Source organism: Drosophila kikkawai, chromosome X, assembly GCF_030179895.1.
Source record: "Drosophila kikkawai strain 14028-0561.14 chromosome X, DkikHiC1v2, whole genome shotgun sequence".
Classification (NCBI taxonomy): Eukaryota; Metazoa; Arthropoda; class Insecta; order Diptera; family Drosophilidae; genus Drosophila; species Drosophila kikkawai.
In genome coordinates this window covers 13421833-13443139 of record NC_091733.1, presented here as the reverse complement: position 1 = coordinate 13443139, position 21307 = coordinate 13421833, and the positions used below count along the sequence as shown (strand labels likewise).

Here is a 21307-nt window from a genome sequence, read left to right as displayed (position 1 = left end):
TCAAATTAGTTTCACAGAACCTTCACTAAACCCAATTCACTTGCGAACTTGTTAATCTTTTTTTAGACAAACTTTTCCCGTTTTATTACAGTGCCTTCATGCACATAAACATAATAGCGATGTTCTTGTCATATACACAAAAGCAGGGAACAGCAAAAGGAACATCCGGCCTCCGGACCTGTCTCTTTACAGACGACGACCACGACGACCGCCCTTCCTGCGGGTGGAGTCCGATGGAATGGGAGTAACATCCTCGATGCGGCCAATCTTCATGGACGAACGGGCCAGAGCACGCAAAGCGGACTGGGCGCCGGGTCCGGGGGTCTTGGTCTTGTTGCCTCCAGTCGCGCGCAGCTTGATGTGCAGCGCGGTGATTCCCAGGGTCTTGCACTTCTCAGCCACATCCTACAGGGGGGAGCAAGGGTACACACACCTTTAGGGCCAAACTCCTCCAGCAAGTAGCAGCAGGAAACTCACCTGGGCAGCCAACATAGCGGCGTAGGGCGAAGCCTCGTCGCGATCGGCCTTGACCTTCATACCGCCGGTAACGCGGGCAATGGTCTCGCGGCCAGACAGATCCGTGACATGGACGAAGGTGTCGTTGAAGCTGGCGTAGATATGGGCCACGCCGAAGACGATCTCGCCATCGCGCACCTGGGGTCCCAGCTGGACCTGGACCTCCTCCTTCTGAACTTTAGCTTTCCTGGGTGCCATTACGAGGTAATTTGTCGATCAGCAACTGCGGGATAACAAGGGAATGCATATTTATAATACACTGTGGCTTCACAAACACAAATACAAGTGCGTGCGCACAAACAAAACAAAAAAATATAAAAAAAAACGTGGTTGCCGGGCGGCTTTGTCAGTTTTCCAGCGAACCATTGAGCACTCTTGAGTGGGTCACTTATTTAAGGCCTCAAAAGGGCTCTGAATACTGTTTTTTAGCAAAAAATAAAGGGCAAATAATTTGGACGAACCACTTGCGTGAACCGGATATTAAAAAAGAAGGCTGTCGTGGCTCAGTGTTGCCACATATAAATTTGGCTCTCCTCCTAAAAAATCTTAAAGAACATATCGATACTATCGATGTTTAAAAACGCGAAACAGCGATGCCAGACTTTGTCCAATTGGAATCATTCAAAAGTTCACATGGCTGAGAAACGTTAAGCTGGTCAAAAACATATTTAAAAATAGCTGAATCGATGTTTCTCTTTTATAACTGACTAAAAAACCGTGGTAATATATTGTTTTATGAAATCTTATTAAAAAAGCCGACCTATCGATATTTGTAGCTCAAGGTTTGGGACTTTGCTGAAACGGCAGCTTTGCATTTGGCATTATGGTATTCTAGGCTAACAAGGTCACACAGATTTTCCTTAGCCACGGGACCATCACCGGCCCTAGAATTATATTATTGTTTTGTAATTAAACCGCCTCTACGCCTTGCAACACATACACACTGCGGAGCCATCATGTCGTGGGTGTCCGACTACCAGTACTCGTTGGCGGAGAGAATAGCGATGCGTACTCTGCGCATCTGTGGCCAGATACCGCACCACGTAGCCTTCGTCATGGACGGCAACCGGAGGTTCGCCCGCTCCCAGCATATTGACAAGATCGAGGGTCATTCGCGGGGCTTCGAGAAGCTGGCGGACTGCCTGCGCTGGTGCCTGGACGTGGGCGTACGCGAGGTAACCACGTTCGCCTTCAGCATTGAGAACTTCAAACGTTCCAGCGAGGAGGTCGATGGCCTCTTCAACCTGGCCCGCGAGAAGTTCGCCCGCCTGCTGCAGGAGGTGGCACGGCTGGAGGAGCACGGCATACGGATACGGGTGATAGGAAACATAGAGCTGTTGCCGCTGGATTTGCAGAAGCTGGTGGCCACTGCCATGCTGAGCACGGAGCGCAATGACAAGCTCTTCCTGAACGTGGCCTTTGCGTACACGTCACACGACGAGATCACACAGGCGGTGGAGACGGTCCTGAGGCATGGCAACGAGGATATAGAAGCGGCAGACATAAGTGAACGGTTGCTGGAGGAATGCCTCTACACACGGCACTCGCCGCCGCCGGATCTGGTCTTTCGCACCTCCGGCGAGACCAGGCTGAGCGACTTTATGATGTGGCAGGTGAGTGTGCCGCTCCTGTTGAGCTCAGCAGCTTGCTTACACTCTTTCTTTTGCAGCTGAGCACATCGGTGCTGTACTTCAGCAATGTCCTGTGGCCACAGATCACGTTCTGGCACTTTTTGGCCAGCATTCTGGCCTACCAGCGCGACCGTTGGCAGCTGGACGACTTCCGGCGGAGGGAGCGCATGCATAGCCTGGAATTGGCCAAGACGAGCCACTTTTATAGCGAGCGAGTGCAGAAATTTCTGGCCACCATAGATGAGGATCGGAGAAAACTGCTCGTGCGAGTGGCGGCCGCCAACTAAGGCAGCAAAATTAATGTTTTTGTGATATGAGTGGCAAATAAATCCGGGTAAATACCACAAATACCGAATGTACATTCCGATTAAACGCAGTTGTTGCCTCTTTGCGGCCGAGAAGTGCGCTTAATAAGCATATTTCTGCAAGTTGAGTTGTGTAATATTAGTGCAATAACATTTTCTGCCTTCCGTTTGTTTAGTAAATTATATATAAATATTTATAACGATTTTTTGACTGGTTTTAAAATGAACTGGGGATTCCTTTAGCGCATATACTTTTATTTTGGATCTTTAAATCCATGATAAGTTTTGGGGAAACGCTCCGGGTTTCAATTGGCTTATTTTAATCAAACTTCAAAGCAAAGACGCAGGTTTTGTCAAATTTAAATGCTAATTTCGCGGTTTATCATTATCGATAGCTCTTTAGTGGAGATGTGCAACACAGAGCTATCGATGTCTGGACAGGCTCTTTCTTACGTCACAAATATTCAGTTGCATTGCCTCCAAACGCCATGGAGATTACGTCATGGAGCACATCACTTGGCAGATATCCAATGTATAATTCAATTTAATTCATTTCGTAAATATATCCCAGAGAGCCACAAAACTATCGATATATTGAAACACTGTCTCCTCCCTAAACAGCAGGCCAGGTGAAATCAGAATCAGGAGATATTTATTATATTGTGCCGGCTCTGATTGGGAATGTGTGTGTGAGAATTCGAATCCATACGAACCGAAAAGCGACCTGACATCTCCAAGGCCCCCGAAACCAGCAACACATCACGCACGCCGAGTCCACAGGCACGCCGATTGAAATCGCTAAAGATACGATTTCTGGTGGAGATCTGCACGGAATCTGCGTAATCATGGCCACGGTAGCCCTGCTCACACGGCAGCGTATGCTCGCCTGCTCACTGCGCCTGTATGGTGGCCGTCACATGCACTTCCTGGCGGCGTTGCCAAGGATTAGCACTGCCAGCCCATCATCTTCGATGGTTGGCAGCGGCTTCTCCTCGGCGGGTCTGACGGATCAGCGAAGCAGCTTGCTGCTGCCGTTGCAGCTGCAGCGCCACAACCACAAGTCATCGGTGACCACCAGTACCACCACTCACTCGGCGGAAGACGACAACAACAAGCATGCCAAGCCTGAGGCCGCCACCTCGACCAGCGATTTATTTGGGGAGGCGGCAAACATGTCACTGATGTCCAAGTTCAAGCACATGTACAAGAAGTACTGGTACGTGCTCATCCCGGTTCATGTGGTCACATCGCTGGGCTGGTTCGGCGGCTTCTACTATCTCTCCAAGAGGTGGGTTTCATCTTGGATACCATGGGAGCTCCATTTAACATATATTTACCTTCCATAGCGGCGTGGATGTCCCGGCTTTGCTGCAGTATTTGCATCTCAGCGAGAACATCATCCAGAAGGTTCAGAGCTCTCACATGGGACACTATGCCATCGCCTATCTCTGCTACAAGGTGGCCACGCCCTTGCGCTACGCCCTAACGTTGGGTAAGGATTATCTAGGAGAAATCTCTGCATTCTGGTTATCCATCTTAATGCTTTATTTTTTTGCCACAGGTTGTACCACCATTTCTATCAAACACCTGGTGCTGCATGGCTACATCAAGCCCATGCCCACCAAGGACCAGCTAATCAAGATGTACGAGGACAAGAAGGCGATCCGGGCCAGCGCCAAGGCGGACAAGGCCGAGAAGGATGAGAGTAAATGATCTTTGGACGCGGGCCGCGGCGGCAACGCCGGCCCGCTGTTGTCGTTGTCGTTGCCGTTGCCACTGTCACAACCGCCGCCGTCGCTACGGATTGGGGATCAGCATCAGCGACGGACGGCCGCCAGCAGCCAGCAACGTGCAGCAGTTGACCTGTTGTCTTTTTTGTTAAACTGCCGCCGCAGCTGCTGGCACTGGTGCTTAACGAACCTAACTCTTGTCCGGAACCACAGTCGTCGTTCACAGAAGTCGCCGCCGTCTTCGCCACAATGAGGCCACAATCAATCACATAGTACATACCATTACCAAGCCCACGCCCACGCCCACCCATTCCCTGGTTCGTCGTGGGAGCCCCCCGTCCCCCAAAAGAAACCAAAATCACAAAGAGAGGCACTCACACACAACACACACAGACAGAGCCGCAGGACCTGGAGTTCAGTTAGTCGTTATTTATATAGATATATTTTGTAAAATGTGAGAGAGTTGTCGCAAAACAATAATAACTTAACTTTTATTAAACTTAAACTACAAAAAGAAAGGCCCCAAAGGAGGCCCACAAATTGTTGACGTGAATTGATATTGTTGTTTTTATTTAATGAGTTACATTTAGGTGGGGAAATCTTTTAAAATTGCTCATTTATTTTTAAATAAAAATTTAACTTGAAATTAAAATATTCGCAATTGCATATCCGATTTCAGGGGATCAGCTTTTAATGTTATAGATTTTTATAGGATTATAATAAAAGATTTTTACTGTTAAAACCTTTTTTAATATATATATATTTATTTTTAATTAAAATTTTAAAATCGTCTGCAAAACAACGAATTTTAAGCAGTTTTCCAAATTAAGATTCCAAATTCGATTTCAGTGGACCCGCTTTTTATGTAATCGATTTTTATAAGATTTTAATAATAATAGATTTTTACTGCTAAAACATTGTTTAGCAATCCCACAAATTCTGTAAATTTTAAATAAAGTTATCAGTACTTTATAAATAAATACGTTAATAAAAAGAGATTTTTAAAACAAAGTTTATCGAGAAATTTGCCGATTTTTAAATCACTTCCAAAAGTAGGCAACGAAATATTTTAAGACGCAAATTAAGCAGAAAATAAATAAATGGTTATTGTTTAAAGAATACATTGTTTAGAATCATTTTATAATATATTTATATTTTTTATCCACAAACCTTTTCCTTCAAGTCAGTTAATTTTGATACCCTTTGCATTACTGATCGATAAATATATATCGAAATCGAAACTAAACTAAAATAAATTAAAAATCATGTTTTTTCTTTTTAATTTTTATTTTTTGAGTTTATTTTTCATTTTCTCCTCTTTGTGTTTTGTTTTCATCTTTTTTTCTGCATTTTTTTGTTTGTTTTCGTTTGGTTTTCTTTTTAACGTTAGTAAAATATCCAACAATTATAATTGTAACTAATAGTTAAGCCAGAAAAAAAATATAGTAGTTGCTGTTTGTTGATTTACTTTCTCTTTCTTTTTCATTCATTTACAAATAAATAAATATTGTGTCTTGTTTTCATGTTTTATTTCAAATCTTCCATCAATCGTATATATATGCTGCAGTGTAGGCGTTTTGTAGGTTTGTTTTTCTCTCGTTGTTGTTCCGCTTCTTTTCTATATTTTAATTTTTGTTTCTGCCAAAAACAAGTTGCATTATGTACACAATAAATATACTCCCGTTTCGCTGAGTGTAGGAGGAGTCTCTCTGTGTGTGTGTTTTTTGTTTATATATCATTTACATAAATACAATAAATAAATAAATTACATAATATAGTGTTATTATATATGTAGGTATAAAAACAAAAAATAGGCAACGAAAATATATATATGTATACATAGCATGTATAAGGAGGAAGGGGGGGGGGGGGGGGGGAAGGATATAGAACGCTCTCGACTTAAGCTTAAAAACTATATATACGCACAAAGTTAAAAAAAAAAAAACAAATGAGATATATAGAAATAAAATTATTTAAAAAACTGTTTTTTTTCGGTTAAGTAGCTCATAAAACATAACATCAACTCTTCTTCGCTTTCCTTTACTCCCTTTTGAGACTAGTTCTGATTCTTTATTATAACTTTTCTTCGACAAACAAAAAAAAAAAAACAATCATTGCAACAAAAACACACAAATTATACGTTGGTGTTTAGGCTAAAACGATAACGATAACTGTTATTTTTGCTTTGCTTTCTTCCCTTCTCTACCATTGTTTCCGTTAATTTGTAATTAGTTTTTTGTAATTTAATTTAACATTTATCATAAGTACGTTCTCACAATGCAGATTTTATTTTGTTTTTGTCAGCTTTCGCACGTCGCGTCGTTTTTCGTAAACATTTTCCTTCTTCCTTCCCTATTTCTCATTTCTCTCATTATCAATTAACTAATCACTATATTTTCGGGTTTTTAGTTTTTACTTGTTAGTTGATGTTGTTTTTTTTTTGTTTAGTTGCTAAAAAGCCGTTTTACTTAGCCAGTTAGTTTTTAGTTTCTTTTTTTTTTATATTTAGTGTGATTTTTGTGGTGCGATTGCATTGGTTTTTGTTTTGTTGCTTTTTTGTTTTACTTTTTGCCTTTGAATCGTCTTTAGTTTTTAAAGTATTTTTATTGCATTTCCGTTTTCTTGCTGTTGGGTTTTTCATTTATGAAATATATTGCACAAGAAAGACGAATTTCAAATATATATGTTTTGCGTTTATAGATAATTAGGTTTCTCTTCCGCCGCTTACGTTGAGTTTAGCTTTCTTTTTCTTTGTCGCTTTGCCTTTCTATTCTCGTTTAGCTTACGTTACTTTTTGTTGCTTTCCATTTGTTTTTAATCTTTATTTTTTACGTTTTGTTTGTTTGTTTATTGCGCACAACCACAGGGACGAAAGGCTTTCGGCAAACCGAGGGACAGACACAGGACACGATAGAGTGAGAATATTGAAAGAGATACAGATAGAGAGAGAGTGAGAGAGAGCAGGAAGGAGAGAGATGGTTAGACGGGTTAGACCGAGATGGAGGGAGAGGAAATACACATTAAATCCTTGCTTCGCCTTTGGCTTTATCCCCGCTCGATTTTTTGCTTTTGCTATTTGGTTTGCCGAAAGTTGTTATTGCACAGATTATTTGTTTTGTTTTCTTGTTTTTGTTTGTCTGCATGTGTAGTGTATGTTTGTTTTGGGTTCGTTTTCTATGTACATCCATCCAATCTCGTTCATCCGTTCATCGTGCTCTTCCCGTTTTTCTCTTTAGGTTTTTTTTTTTTGGGAATTTGTTTCTGGCTCTCCTCCCTCTTATCTTCTCACATTTTTGGAGTTAAATTATGTTATTTGCTTTTGTTTGCAATTCTACGAAGCGTTTCTATGAAGAGACCGCCTGCCAACCCTCCTAGTCCTGCTCCTGCTTCGCTCGTGTTGGTCCTAAGCTAGCATTTGCATTCTCAATTAATAACCATGTTCGTAGTTCTCCTGCTAGGGTAATCCGGGTAATCCTGGTGCTCTTTCCCGCCCGACATCAGCGAAGACTTCCTCCTGCTTGTGGGCCTTACGCACGCTCGTAGAAAAGTATATAGGCACTGGATGAAACGAGATGGTTTTCGCACAAGGCATCGCTGACACTGTAAAGAAAAGTTTGAGATTATTTAAAATCAAATCAAAAATTGTATAAAAAGTACTCACATATTATCATTGAACTCGTGCCACTTGCGGGAAATGGGATGCTTGCACAGGGCCACATAATGACCGCCAGCCGTAGAGCCTGCAATAAACGCATGTTAGAGTTGATGATTCAAATATAAATTTAAAAAAATGTATAAATAAATAATACATAGCAAATAAATGCGCATAAATATAAACCAAAAAACATACCCATATGATTGGATATCGCATAGAGCGAATAATGCACATTCGAGTTGGAGTTGGCGCCATAGGAGCCCATGTTGAGCTCGCGATCCGATGTGGGGAACTCAACGATGTTCGACAGCTTGCTCCAGCGCGTCTCCGAGAAGCGTTTAAGATCTAAAAACCATTTTATATAATTTATGATTACACTTCTCAAACTGAAACAAACTCACGTATAACCAGATATTTGGGGAAACGCTGGATGGTGAAGCTCTTGGTGCATTTCCGTCGCGTCTTGCACTTGGCGCACGTCGGCATCTCGTCCCCGTCCAAGACCTCCTCACGTATAAAGAGGTCCAGGCAGGCCTCTAGCTTGCACCGCGACGAGGACGGCAGCGGTACGCTCAGATCCCAAAAGGGATCAAAGGTAACGCTCGTATTGCCGCAGGTGGTGCACTTCAGGGTGCTCTTCAGCTGCCCCACAAAGAGGTCGCGCACCAGAGAGTTCTCGTGCCGCGTATACCACTCCCAGGTCAGGTCCGCCTTCTTATTGTCACTGTCAACGAGAAAGGAAATTTCGAATTAGATAGGAGAATAGGGAGTATCCTGGCAGAAGAGATCTTGAGACCCACCTGAGATTATCGTCAATGTTGAGCGTCTCACCCTTGACGCCCGTATTGAGGGCCGAGTGCAGCGAGTCGAGGAAGAAGCGCAGGAACTCCTGGGCATCCTGCTGATTGTAGTCGCTGTACATACGGTGCTTGGTTGAGAAGGCACGCTTCAGCTCCATGGGCGTCATTGTGTGCACATTCGGGGTCCACATTTCCTGGATGAGTTTGGCAAATTCTACGGGCAGGGAATCATGAATTCACACATTTAAAACAAGAAAGGAAGCTAGCTTTTAACTGCAAGGGTATAAAATTGGTTTTGAAGGGTAATCTTACCGTGGAGTATCTGCTGATCCTTGGTGGAGGACGAGCGGGTGCCGTGCTGTGAGCGCAGGAAGCGCGTCAGCTCTTGGGTGTGGCTCAGGCACTGAATGACCGAGTTCATGAAGCATGTGTTCCCAATGTTTCTCAGTCCGCACAAACCTGTGGATTGACAAAACGAAGAGAAAGCATTGATATTAATACAACTGGCGGGGGGCGGTGTCTAACGTGGGTCACTCCCCAATCTAGAGGCATGCGCCTGTATGCGGTCGCGTTCCCGATTAACCACAGGCATTCGGTAGGTAAGCTTCGGTCTGAGCCTGGGTTTGCTACTCCTTCTACTTCTGCTTCTACTATAAATCTTGAATAATGTCGTTGGTGTTGTTGTGTGTGTTTCGTGTGGTTTTTGTGAGGCTTTCATGGGGATTTTGAATTGATAACTGGGGGAAAGGTTGTGTGCTGCCCCCCACCTTTGCTTCCAAAATGAAACTTTTCTACTTTATTTTCGATTTATTTTTTACGCACCTTCCGACTTCTCATCCCTGGACGAGGAGGCATTCTTGTAGCCCTCATCTGAGTTGTGCTTCAGCGATGACGAGGTAAGGGTGGAGGAAGTGCTGCCGCTGTTACGGCTAGTGCCGCTCTCCCGATCCCGATCCCAGTAACGACTCGATGTCGGTGTCATGGGCGGCAGGACGCTCCGGGCACTGCTGCCAGTAGTGCCGCTTCTCGCCTGCGTCTGTGTGGAAGGGGTAGAGTATATAAAATATTATAAGTTAGTTTTGAAATTGATTGTTTTTATTATGGCAAAACCACGGTACTCGATAGGCTTTCAAGTAATAAGGTTTTAGTGATGGAAATTCTTTTTAAAATAGTTTAAAATTAAGCTTTCTCTGGTAAATAGGTTTTAAGTTTATATTTTTTAATTATTGTATAACAAGTTTAAGTCTTGAAAAGCTACTTTGATTTTGCTTTTAATCTAAAAATAGTACTAATATAAACAATATTTCAAGTACAGTTTATTTAAATCGCTATTTTATCATCACTAACAAACCTCTTTAAGAAGGCCTATCGACTTTGCGGCGATAATTAATCAATAGTTAATCAAGGTTAATTTAATAAAAACCGAAGCAGCTAGCAATCGAGCAGTTAGAGATTAAGGAAGAAACCCATAAGTCCAAGTTTAGTGTGTGTGGTGTGTGTTATGAAGAGTGCTTAGCATGCAAAAGGATAAAACAAGACTTAACATATCGATAGCTAAATTAAATCGAACGATAGGCAACGATGGTGTGTGTGTCTGGTGTGTATCGATGAATTTCAAAATGAAAACGCAAAGCGAGAGATAGAGATAGAGAACAAGGAATGGAAAATGCAAATATATACTTTTTCTAGCTACAAAAATATTGTCAGATCAGAAATTGCTTGCTCTTGCCACAAGTCGAATATATATATAATATATATAGAGAACGTATATAAGTAGAAGAAGAAAACGGAATGGAGAGAGAGAGTATAAAGTAAACTAAACTGAACTGATATTATCGGTGACCTGGCCTAGGACCGACTTACACTATCGCTGGCGGAGCTAGAGGCTGTAGCTGAGGCTGTGGCTGTGACTATGCTTGTGGCTGTGGAGACGGAAGACGTGGCTGGTGTGGTGGTGGTGGCATTATTGGGTGTCGCTGCTGCTACTGCTGCTGCTGTTTGTGTTGTTCCCAGCCCAGCTACATCGCTGTTTACCTGGCTGGCACTCTCGGCGCTGGCCACCTGTCGGCTGGCATGCACTCCTGTTGCTCCTGCTCCTGTCTCCAGCATCCCCATTGGCGTACCAACACTATTCATGGTGGCTGTGGTTCGGTAGGCGGCTCTGGTCAGGGAACTACTATAGCCCGCCGCTGCCGCCACTCGTATGTTGTCCAGGTCGCTGCTGTAGCGCTGTTGCAGATTCCCGCTGCTCCCGCCGGCGGTATGCTGTTGCTGCTGATGCGATGTGTGATTGCTTCTTCCTCCAGTGACAGCAGCCGTTCCTACCGCTCCTGCCACTCCTGTGCCACTCCCCGTGGCCGACACTGTTGCCGTATTGGTTGTGGGTCTCTTCTGGGTACTCAGATTGTTAAACTTCTCAATGGAGGCCTTAATGCTCAGCGAATCGATGCCATAACGCCGGACATTGCCACCGGCAGCTGACCGGCTCTCTGTGGTGGCAGTAATCTCGCCTCCTCCTCCTCCTCCTCCATTGGTCTGACGATGATAGCCACTGCTAAACTTCTCATAGCTGGCCGCAAAATTCGAGTGAGCGGAGGCTATAATGGTGGACTTGGGTCGGGCATAGCGATGGCTGCTGTCAGATTGCTTTTGATCCTGCTGCTGCTGCTGTTGGTTGCGATGTCGCAGCTGCAGCGGTGGAGTTATAGGCTTGAAGTAGCAAATGGCCTTGGCGGCTGCTGTCCCTGCTCCTCCAGCCCCTCCTCCTCCTCCTCCGTTGGCTGTTGGCTCATCGCTGTCTATGTAGGTAATGTCATCGTGTTGCTGCTGACGTTGCATCATGTTGTTGTTGCCGCTTGTGGCGGTGCTGCTGCCGCTGCTTCCGTTGTTATTATTATTGGTATGATGATGTCCATTCATCATCGCTGCTGCAGCTGCAGCTGCGGCGGCCGTGTTGTTGTTGGTGTTGATCGGCTTTAGCTTGCCATAGACCTTCGGTGAGGTGCCAGAGCGGGCACTACTATACTTGTGGAGCAACCCGTTTGTGTTGGTTTGGTGGCCAGCAGTGATCCTGTTGCTGTTGCTACTGATGGTGGTGCTGTGGCTCGTCGTGGTGCTGGTGCTGGTCTGTTGATTGCCATTGAACATGTGACCACGTCGCATATCACTCAGCGGGTTGTTAGCCGCCCTTCTGCCGTTGCCGCTGCTGCTGTTGCTGCTACTATTGTTGCTATTCGAATTGTTATTATTGTTTCTGGTATCTTCACCCGCGCGTATGCGATTGCCCTTTACTTTGCTGGCCGTCGTCGTGGTCACCTGGGCATGGGCCAACTCGCATTCGGCCTTGAGAAACGTTGGATCCTTGTAGCTGGATACCAGGAAGTAACGCTGATTGGCCGCCCGCACTGGATTACTGGTGGCTGTGGTGGTGGTGGCCCCGCCTTGCACTCCCGCCAGTGTCGAGCGAACCTGTGTGGCTGGAGTTACTCCTCCGTTGCCGTATTTAACAGCCGCCAGGGCGGCGTGCGTCTTGCCCACAACCACCGAGGGTTTACTGGCCCCCGCTGCTGCTCCTCCTCCACCTGCTGCTTGTCTGACCTGGTTCTTTAAACGTTGACTCTGGCTGGCGGTTCCCCTGCCCGATGTGGCTGCTCCTACTGCTCCTCTGGTACCTGTCGATGCCGCCGCTGCTGCTGTGGCCTCTGCTGCTGCTGCTGCTGAGGATGATACTGATCCGGCTCCCGTTGATGGCTGCAATTTGGATGGCTGTGGAATCTTTTGGAATCCTCTGTTCTTCTTAATGTCTAACATTATTCGACGGGCGTTCGCTCGTTTCTCGTTACTCGCCTTGCTCCTTGCACCTGCCGTTTTTACTCTATATTTTCTGTTGCTTTTTTGGGAGGGGGACGAGATGTTGTGTTGTGTTTGTTGTTTAATAGATGCCGCTCGACGCCTGCCACGTTCAAACGTCAGTCGTCAGACGACGACGACGACGATGATGCCACAAGCTACTTGCCGTTTCTGCTTTTTGCTGTATCTGCTTTAGCTCTTGATCTCGCTTCTGCTCCTGAAACTGCTGTTTCTGCTTTTGCTGCTCCTGCTTCTGACTAACAAAAGCCTTCCTATTTACCACACACTAAAGCAATTATGGTCTTTTTCTGGATGATTTATATCTGATTTTTCTTTTTCGGGGAATGTTTCTAGGAGGAATAGAGTTAGTCTGGTCTTATTATTTAGTTAGTTCGAGTGGCGTTTAGTTGGACTTTGGACTTGGCTTTGGTTTAGGCTTGACTCGTTTTTTGGTTTGTTTTTGCGCTTAGCGATTTTTGTTAACGTTTTCGTTTGGTTAAAGTTAGAACAGGGCGCAATCTCTGCAAGAATTTAGCTAAAAATACATAAAAATGTTGAAAGTTGATTAAATGATCGGCTTTTCGGGGTCTTTTTTTAGGATGACAATGCTTGTGGATAGAACATAATAAGGGTTAGGGGGTTGGGTTTCTTTTTGGGGGGTTCTCTGGGTCTGGCTTGGCACACACACATACACACACATAGAATATAACTGAAACTCAGGAGGTCAGTGGTCCTTGTCTTGGCATGCAATTAATTTTGGTTTTGGTTTCGCTTCGCTTGGCTCGTTCCTTTTGCTGTTACCTTGCTGTCGGAGGATGAGGATGATGATAGCTTAAAAGTGGCCGTGGTGCTCACATCTCCATCGTCCACTTCCGCCTGGGCTTCGCTGTCATTGCCGCTGCTGGGAGCTGGGACTCCCGCATCATCGGTTGTGTCCTGGTTTCTCAGATTGCTGCCACTGCGGCTCTCATAGATGGCATTCCGCTTGGGCGAAGTGGAGAGCAGGGACAGGCCATTTAACTTAGCCTCCAGCCCACCGCCATTGGTCTCTCCTCTCACCCCCAGCGATTTGTGACCATTGGTTGAGGGTGACGCCGGCGGCGGCGGAGGTGGAGGCGGTGGTGTAGGTGTAGTTGTAGTTGTAGCTGCTGTTGCCTTGGGTGTGACATCCTCCGCCTGACTGCGACGCGTCCGACTGCTGCGCAATGTAAAGGTGGCCGTGGGCACATCCCCACTGCTGTTGCTATTGTTTATCGAATACCTGCTGCCGCTACTGCTTCGAGAGGTCGTCCCTGTGCCCGTTCCCGTTCCAAGTCTTCCAGAGCTGGTGGTCGTCACCTCACCGCCCGCATCACTGCTGTTGCTGTAGAGGCGACTATACCGGCTGCTGCGCGGCCGCTCCAGCGTCACCGTCTCAGTGGGTGTAGCAGTGCCGCCGCCCCCACTTCCATTCTCCAGCTCCGGCTCAGCATGCCCCGACCTGGAACGTGACAGTTCACAGTTGGGTTTATAGTTGGCCGGACTGTACTTTTCGTAGATATCCAGTCCGGAGGTGGCCACTAGTCGGGCCAGCGATGGGGATGAGGATGAACTGGACAACCGGCTGCCAGATGATGATGATGATAGCTTGCCGCCGCCATGGCCATTGGTCTCCGTGTGGTTACTGGAGGAGTTACTACCTCCAGTGCCACCGCTTATCGGTGGCTTCTTGGCAATGGAGGAGGCGGAGTCCGCTACACTTCGCCGGCTGACATAGTCATCCCTCTTGGCCGCCGATCCGCTCAAGCTATCGCCATTCGAGGTGATCTTCGACGATGTTTTGCGCGGCAACTTTTTGTATTCATTTTGTTTTTTTTTTAGGGTTTTGATTTTGTTTTTTTCGGTGTTTGTTTTATATATATATTTGGAGTTTTTTTTTTTGCGAAACATTTACAGGTGACAAATGAGCGGAAACATTTGTGGTGAAGAAGAGGTAAACGGTAACGATAAACGGCAACGGGTTTCAACATGTTTCGTGTTCACGTTTCAAATGTTTCAAAAAATATTGATAAATAACAAAAACAAAATATGTAAAGAAAAGAAACATCAATGATGAGAGAGCTTAATGACTGGATATTTGTACACAAATAATGAAAAGTAAATGATATATGTATATATAAATAAGTCGAATAATGCCAAAAGGGAAGGTCCACATTAATCGCAAAATAATCGATAAGGAGCCTAGCCTAGGTCCTGGTTCATGGCACTTCAACTTTTGAAATTTTATTGAAAAAAAAAACTAAAATAAAAAATTTACTTATTTGCAAGTTAAAAAAACACTTTCAAATATAAATTATCCTTTTAAAATTTAAATATTAATTCTAAAGTTTCTCTTCAAATAAATATGTAAGCCTGAGTTATTCAGGCATTTAAACTGCCCATTAAAATCACACTCTCGGAGATTAATATTTAATTTTAATATACATATATAATATAGAAGTTAAAATTATTAATTCATAAAATACTATTTGATCAATTCAGCAAATAATAAATTTTAACCGAAGGTTAAACTACCGGTTAAAAGCTAATTGTAATAGCTATTACTTCATTTTACTTTAAATATTTATATAAACAGCATAAACTATCGATTCGTGCCCCTTTTTCAAAGTCGTTGCCAATTAAAATGGCCAATTCAGCAAACGAAAATATTTAACCCGAGGTTTAACTAAGTTAAGTTTTGATCACAACCTTAGCTTTTTGTAAATAAATTAATTCTACACCAAAAAGACACTTTCCTAACTCGATTACAACACTACAAACCAAAATATGCTGCTCTTTTGTTAATTTACACGCTAACCGCAATTGCAATATAAAAATGAATTTCAAAAACGACCTCGATTTCAATGCGCCTAGTCTGTGGTAAATGGTGCGTCTGAAAATAGTAATTAGCGCGAAATGTGTCGCCTACAGAGCTTTCCGCAAATACGATTGTCTGTCTGTGTCAACCAAAAAAGTGAGAAAAATATAAGGAAAAATCGGACCCACCTACATAAGGTGGATGTTAATGCCAGATGTTAACCGAAAGTTATGACGAAATAGATAAATAAAAAAAAAAAAAAAGAGAGTGTGAAATGTCAAGGGGACGCACCCACTGATTGTTTCGATTGCTTTTTTTCCGTCCTCGAAAATAAATAAATAAACTTCACATGTGGTGTTCTCTTGGGCACACACATACAACACACAACACACCCGCCAAAGTCAGACAGGGACACAGCTATGGCATTAACCTTATTGCGAATTCCTCGCGGGGAAGGCGGCGGCGGCGGAAAAGGGTAAGAGAATGACACAATTGTTGGTGTTGTTGGAGGTGTGTTGGCCTTTTGTTGCTTAAATCGTGAATTCCCGTTGCTTCAGTCGCTTCTAGTTGTAGTTGCTGCTTTGTTGTTGGATCTGTGCCAACAAGTGGTTCGCGGTTTGGTTCAGTTCAGCTCAATATTCACACACACACACAATCCACACACACACGCATTCCATTCCTGGGCCTCTAACTGTGCCTGTGACTGTGACTGTGCCTGGGCAATGACGCACCCGGCTATGTTTGTGTACAAACTAAATGATTTGTCACAGGAATCGCTATCAAGAGGGGAAACCCTTTATTACTTGTTTGGTAATCTGTTCTTTTCCTGCTAAACTCTGTAAAAAAAACGCATTGTTTTAATCGCAAATCAATAAGGAAATAGAAAATAATATTTTTAGCGCGTAAAATATACTATTCAACAGGTAAACTGTAACATTCAGCGCATAAAATATTCTATTCAGCGCGTAAAGTATTATACTTAATATAAATAAATAAGGAAACATAAAATAATATATTTATCGCGTAAAATATTATATTCAGCACGTAAAAAAATATACTATTCAGCAGGTAAAATTTTACATTCAGCGCGTAAAATATTGTAACAAATTTCTCCGAGGAAAACGTTTTAATAAATAATCTTTCTTAACATACGTTTTAATTATCGAGAGATGACTGTGTATCGGTATCTGTTATCGGAGACACAAAATGCCATATTGTCCGTCCGTTTGTCGTGTATTTGCCTTTGTGGACACGCTATTTGCTATTTGCCTAATGCGTGAATATTTGCATTTGTTTGAGTCCGACTGAGTGTATGTGTGTCGAGTGTGTGTTGGGTGTGCATGAGTGGGTGGGTGTTGTTTTTGTTGGTTTGTTGTTGCAATGACAAAATACAACACAAACAATGCACAAAACGAAATAATCAGCAAAAAAAAAGGAAGAAATAATATTAAAAAAAAACAAGAAAGGAAGCTAACTTCGGCACGCCGAAGTTTGTATACCCTTGCAGATATTATTTCATTACATTTTACCTATACTTATTATGTTTACAGTTTGACAGTTACAGTTTTGCATTCGCAGCTTTACATTTTGTATACATCTACCGATCGGTTTATATGGCAGCTATATGATATAGTTGTCCGATTTTTTTGAAATTTATACCAAAATTCTAGAATAATAAAATAAGCTTATATCCCGGAGTAGATGAAAATACGTTGAAAAACAACGAATATATAATTTTTTTCTATTAATTTCCCGATCGTTCCTATGGCAGCTATATGATATAGTCGTCCGATTTTCATAAAATTTTTACCAAAATTCAGAAATAATATAAAATGGTCATATCTATAAAATGGTGCCAAAATGTTGAAAAACAATAAAGTTATAATTTTTTTTCTAAAAATATATCGAACATTTGTATGGCAGCTATATGATATAGTCGTCCGATCCGGCCCGTTCCGACATATATAGCAGTGAGACTATATAGAAGACTATATGCAAAGTTTCATTGAGATAGCTTTAAAACTGAGGGACAAGTTTGCGTAGAAACGGACAGACGGACATGGATAGATCGACTCGGCTGTTGATGCTGATCAAGAATAAATATACTTTATAGGGTCGGAAACGTCTCCTTCACTGCGTTGCAAACTTCTGACTGAAATTATAATACCCTGCAAGGGTATAAAAAACGGGAAAAAACTAAACTAATCACTAAACGAGGCGGGGAAAAACTAGAGGGAGGCTGGAAAGGATCACCACAAATCGGGGGGCGTGGCTGTATCTGTAATCTGTTCTTGGGTTTAATTTGGAAACGGAAGGCGCGGTTAGCCAACGCTTCCTTATTTTTTTAGCATATATAAAGCTGACCGGTTACAGATCAAATTAGATATAGACACTAGGATGCAGTATGGAGGGGTATGACAAGGAAGTCCTCGCTGAATCTAATTTAATATACATAACATATTTAACAATTTGATTTTCTTTGGGTTTTACTCTTAAAAAAATTGAATATTATTGAAGTTAATTATTAAACTAATAATTCGATATTTTCAAGTTGAAGAGATCCTAAACATTTTTTCTAACCACAAATTTACTTAAATCTTAGTAAAAGAAAACCCTACTTTTAAATAAAATATTAAAGTCCACAGCTCTCTTTCTATTAAAAATATAAAAATATGCTTCATATGTAGCCACTATTTTTAAATGATATTTCTAACGTTAAAAAAGGTTTCCTAAATATATTCCTACAACATTATTTTTTAGATACATCAATCTCCGCATGGATTCCCTTTTGGATGACTTGATGACTTTCACAGAACGCATGACAATGAGCAGATTTTACTGGTGGGAGGGAGGGATCTGTGGGAGGGTGAGTAGAGTTATACCAAGGACCCAGCATACAGGATATAATACTTAATCATTATGGAGGGAGAGACAGAGAGAGAGAGAGACATGACTCAGAACCGTGAGAGATCAGCCACCAATCGAACATACGAACATACATAACTTAAAGAGTAAAATCTCAAATAATTCAGGATGTTTCGGTTTCGGTTCGCCTTGGATTCCCCAGAGGAGCTCCAAGGACTTTCAAAATCAAATCGAATCAAAGTAAAGCTTAATGGGGTTCGCTATCATTAGGAGACAGGGTATTAAAAGAGTATGAAAAACTCACTCCGTATCGGCTGTATGTAGGTGAATCATAGCTGGAGCCGGTCAGATACGACGAAGAGCTGGTTGTACGGTAGGCGGACGCTGTCGAGCCGGAACCACCGCTTAGATACGATGACGACGATGTGGATCCTACGCTGCTCCTTTGCAGGCTGCTGCGCGGCACATACGATGACCCTGAGGTTGAATGGCTTGCGGAGGAGGAGTATGCTGAATACGAGCTGGGATAATAGCTGCTACCGTAGCCGGACGTGGACGTGGAGGAGGAGGAGGAGCCACCGGACGTGGGCAGCCACTTGGAGAGGCTGCTGCCGCGATCGTAGCTGCCCGAGTACCGCGAATATCCGTTCGTGGTGGCCCCGACGCTGGACCGATCCACCGCGCTACCGCTAGTGCCGCTGGTGGCTGAGCCGCTGCCGCCGGACGACGACGATGTGCCGTAAAGACTGCCGCTGCCCGCCGCTGACGTTGACGATCTACGCGGCGCGATTACACGCATATTAGTGGCAGCAGCAGCAGCAGTGACCTAATCCCGGATCTAATCAGGATGAATGTCCAGTCGAGTGTTATTTTCTTGATGAAAAGCTTATGTGTATTGCACGTCGTCCCGTTTGGCCTTTCTTAATCCTCCTCCGTTGCTACCTCTGTTTTCCGTGTGATGCTTTCTGGTCATATATATTTTATTACATTGCAATGCTTGATTAGAATTTGATATCTGCTTACCTAACCTCCTCCTGTGTCTCCTTATTTACATTTATCCTTGCATTATCTTCTAGTCTTAGTTTAACTGTAAACTTAATTGCTCCTTATATTCTACATCTAAGACCCGTTGTTGTTCCTGCTGAATTAGTAGGCAGATATCTGAAAAATAAGAGAAAATGCAGGATATAAGAAATACAGTTGTAAAATGGGATTTTGTTTGTGGAAAATCATTATCTGATTGAAACTGAGGAAACTGTATTAAATTATTTTTAATTTTTTTTATTTATATTCTTTGCTCCTTATCAAATTTTTTTTCCAGTGAAAAATTTCAACATTTTCTCGGAGCTTGAAGGCCATTGGCCTCGCGCAACCGTTATTCAGCGTATTTACTATTATGTTTTTTTTAGTTTTTGGAGAGTATTCAAGGCTATCGAGTTGAAGGTTCCTTTTCTCTCCGTAGGATTCGGAGGGATGCCAAGGATAGCGGTTTTCCACTTCCGAAACCCCCTCCTCCGGCTATGCTCGATTGATTTTTCACCAACACACACTCACTCATACACAGTAATCAATTAATTAAGCGATGAAACAAGAAGAATTTCAGCAAAGTACGTTATTTGCTTTTTTTTGCTCTGGCCGTTTCGGCCTTCAAGCTGTCCAACGGTTTTCCCAATTGGAATAATGAACAGTTAGGCGAATAGGAAACCGATCAGCTGCGTCACTTGTTTACAATTGCAAAATAACAATAAAAAAGAACTGCAAGCTCGTCATAACAACAATTACGTAGGGCGAGCGGAGCAGGGTGGGAGGTGATGGGTGGCAGGCTGGCCTTATGCGGTAACACTAAAAATGAAGTTACGGCTGAGCTTGCGCGTGTGTGTGTGTGCCGCCAGGCAGTCTACGTTCCCGTACGAGGAAACCGTTGCTTTTTTCAGCACACGTATGGGTGTTGGTTGGTTGGCCATGGAAGGAGGGGGCTGTCGAACGGGGCTTAACTATTATAAAACGGGCACACTATCAATCGATCTTTCGTTCATAAAATACTACAACTACAACCCATTCACACGCACGCATACTCCCACACAAAGGCACGCACCAGCACACACCAACGTAACCATGGGCAGCACACCACACGCACTTGCAATTGCTTTTTCAAACAACAATAAATGAAATTCTTCAAGTTCACACAGACACCAGTGCACCTGAACTTTTCCACGGTTACCACGTTTTTATCGCTTTCTTTGGATAAAATATGTATATTTATATGTACATATCTTCTCACTGCCACAGCGGAACGTCAAAAATCGAAATAATTATGATAAAAGCAACAAAAAAATATAAAACGAAACGAAATAAATTCTATTTATAAAGGCGCACACACACACATACACTCGCGCGAAAATATTGTGTGTTGGTTTGACAGTGAAATGAGAATGAGAGGGGAGCGGTGTGGAGGCGGGGGAGTAAGGGACGGCAGTAGTAAAACCTGCGATGAGCCTATGCGTGCAGGCGAGATAGCAATATTGGCGACACAGTCACACACACACACTACGGGCACACGGCCACGAGCTCTCTCCCACACACACACTTAGCCAGACGGCAGGCAACGTACGAATTACGCAAAGTGAAATATCTTTCTCAAAATGGAAAGTGGAAAAGTGATTTGAAAAAAAGTTTATACCAAAATAGGAGCGAGTGAGAGCGCGAGTATGGGTGCACAGGGAGAGGAGAGCGGTTCATTGGGGAAAATTTGACCGCAAAACGAACATCACGAAAAGAGGTCGCGCGGCCGAAAAAAAATATTGTGTCTCTTTGGTCTAACGAAATATTGCAACGCGAGCCTACCGCCCCACTCGTTTTACATCGAAAAAACTATTATTTTCGGCTGATTTTAAGCAATTTTCAGCACAGCACAGAACTCACTTTGTAATCTGATTTTTTTTTTATTTTGGCCGGTGTGACCGCGCGGCGCAAGTGTCAGGACGACAAAAACAAAATACAGAGTGCATTATGCTGATGTCTATCGATATTAATCGGTAGCTGTTTGGTATACCATGCGAGCCATTTAAATACATATATGGTGGTATATTTTGACGGTGGTGTTACGGTCACACTGTATAC

At 43.3% G+C, this 21307-nt stretch overlaps 4 protein-coding genes across 9 annotated transcripts; 2 read left to right on the top strand and 2 right to left on the bottom strand.

Moving 5' to 3' along the window:
- Positions 1–48: 48 nt before the first annotated feature.
- On the bottom strand, positions 49–1066 carry LOC108079441 (small ribosomal subunit protein uS11A). Its single transcript, XM_017173775.3, has 3 exons — positions 978–1066; positions 478–739; positions 49–405 (listed from the first exon to the last, which is right to left on the bottom strand). Exons 2-3 carry the CDS (start codon positions 712–714, stop codon positions 187–189), a joined length of 456 nt encoding a protein of 151 aa, XP_017029264.1. The 5' UTR covers positions 715–739; positions 978–1066; the 3' UTR covers positions 49–186.
- A 281-nt stretch (positions 1067–1347) lies between these two features.
- On the top strand, positions 1348–2655 carry Dhdds (Dehydrodolichyl diphosphate synthase subunit). The gene is made up of 2 exons (XM_017173778.3): positions 1348–2129; positions 2186–2655. Exons 1-2 carry the CDS (start codon positions 1473–1475, stop codon positions 2432–2434), a joined length of 906 nt encoding a protein of 301 aa, XP_017029267.1. The 5' UTR covers positions 1348–1472; the 3' UTR covers positions 2435–2655.
- Positions 2656–3071: 416 nt separating this feature from the next.
- LOC108079445 (uncharacterized protein C18orf19 homolog A) lies at positions 3072–4735 on the top strand. The gene is made up of 3 exons (XM_017173779.3): positions 3072–3740; positions 3799–3944; positions 4014–4735. Exons 1-3 carry the CDS (start codon positions 3298–3300, stop codon positions 4163–4165), a joined length of 741 nt encoding a protein of 246 aa, XP_017029268.1. The 5' UTR covers positions 3072–3297; the 3' UTR covers positions 4166–4735.
- Positions 4736–7386: 2651 nt separating this feature from the next.
- Usp2 (Ubiquitin specific protease 2) lies at positions 7387–21247 on the bottom strand. Of its 6 annotated transcripts, XM_017173691.3 has the most exons (11): positions 21110–21247; positions 19211–19348; positions 18492–19152; positions 13288–14316; positions 9460–9673; positions 8950–9096; positions 8638–8851; positions 8239–8561; positions 8033–8182; positions 7844–7922; positions 7387–7782 (listed from the first exon to the last, which is right to left on the bottom strand). In XM_017173691.3, the coding sequence occupies exons 3-11, from the start codon at positions 18984–18986 to the stop codon at positions 7710–7712; spliced, it is 2724 nt and encodes a 907-aa protein (XP_017029180.1). In that variant the 5' UTR covers positions 18987–19152; positions 19211–19348; positions 21110–21247; the 3' UTR covers positions 7387–7709. The 6 variants fall into 6 exon arrangements, with proteins under 6 accessions (XP_017029180.1, XP_017029184.1, XP_017029178.1 ...); XM_017173695.3 differs by lacking the exon at positions 13288–14316; XM_017173689.3 differs by lacking the exons at positions 13288–14316; positions 18492–19152; positions 19211–19348; positions 21110–21247 and adding an exon at positions 10501–12965.
- Between the last annotated feature and the right edge of the window lie 60 nt (positions 21248–21307).

Excerpts from the sequence above, each read along its gene's own strand:
- LOC108079445 (XM_017173779.3), top strand. The coding sequence starts at position 3,298 with ATGGCCACGGTAGCCCTGCTCACACGGCAGCGTATGCTCGCCTGCTCA. Across the intron at positions 3,741-3,798 it reads TTCTACTATCTCTCCAAGAG|CGGCGTGGATGTCCCGGCTT; the intron begins GTGGGTTTCATC and ends TACCTTCCATAG. Across the intron at positions 3,945-4,013 it reads GCGCTACGCCCTAACGTTGG|GTTGTACCACCATTTCTATC; the intron begins GTAAGGATTATC and ends TTTTTGCCACAG.
- LOC108079441 (XM_017173775.3), bottom strand. The coding sequence starts at position 714 with ATGGCACCCAGGAAAGCTAAAGTTCAGAAGGAGGAGGTCCAGGTCCAG. Across the intron at positions 406-477 it reads CCGCTATGTTGGCTGCCCAG|GATGTGGCTGAGAAGTGCAA; the intron begins GTGAGTTTCCTG and ends TCCCCCCTGTAG.
- Usp2 (XM_017173689.3), bottom strand. The coding sequence starts at position 12,447 with ATGTTAGACATTAAGAAGAACAGAGGATTCCAAAAGATTCCACAGCCA. Across the intron at positions 8,852-8,949 it reads GGATCAGCAGATACTCCACG|AATTTGCCAAACTCATCCAG; the intron begins GTAAGATTACCC and ends CCCTGCCCGTAG. Across the intron at positions 7,923-8,032 it reads TGCGATATCCAATCATATGG|GCTCTACGGCTGGCGGTCAT; the intron begins GTATGTTTTTTG and ends CGTTTATTGCAG.
- Dhdds (XM_017173778.3), top strand. The coding sequence starts at position 1,473 with ATGTCGTGGGTGTCCGACTACCAGTACTCGTTGGCGGAGAGAATAGCG. Across the intron at positions 2,130-2,185 it reads GCGACTTTATGATGTGGCAG|CTGAGCACATCGGTGCTGTA; the intron begins GTGAGTGTGCCG and ends TTTCTTTTGCAG.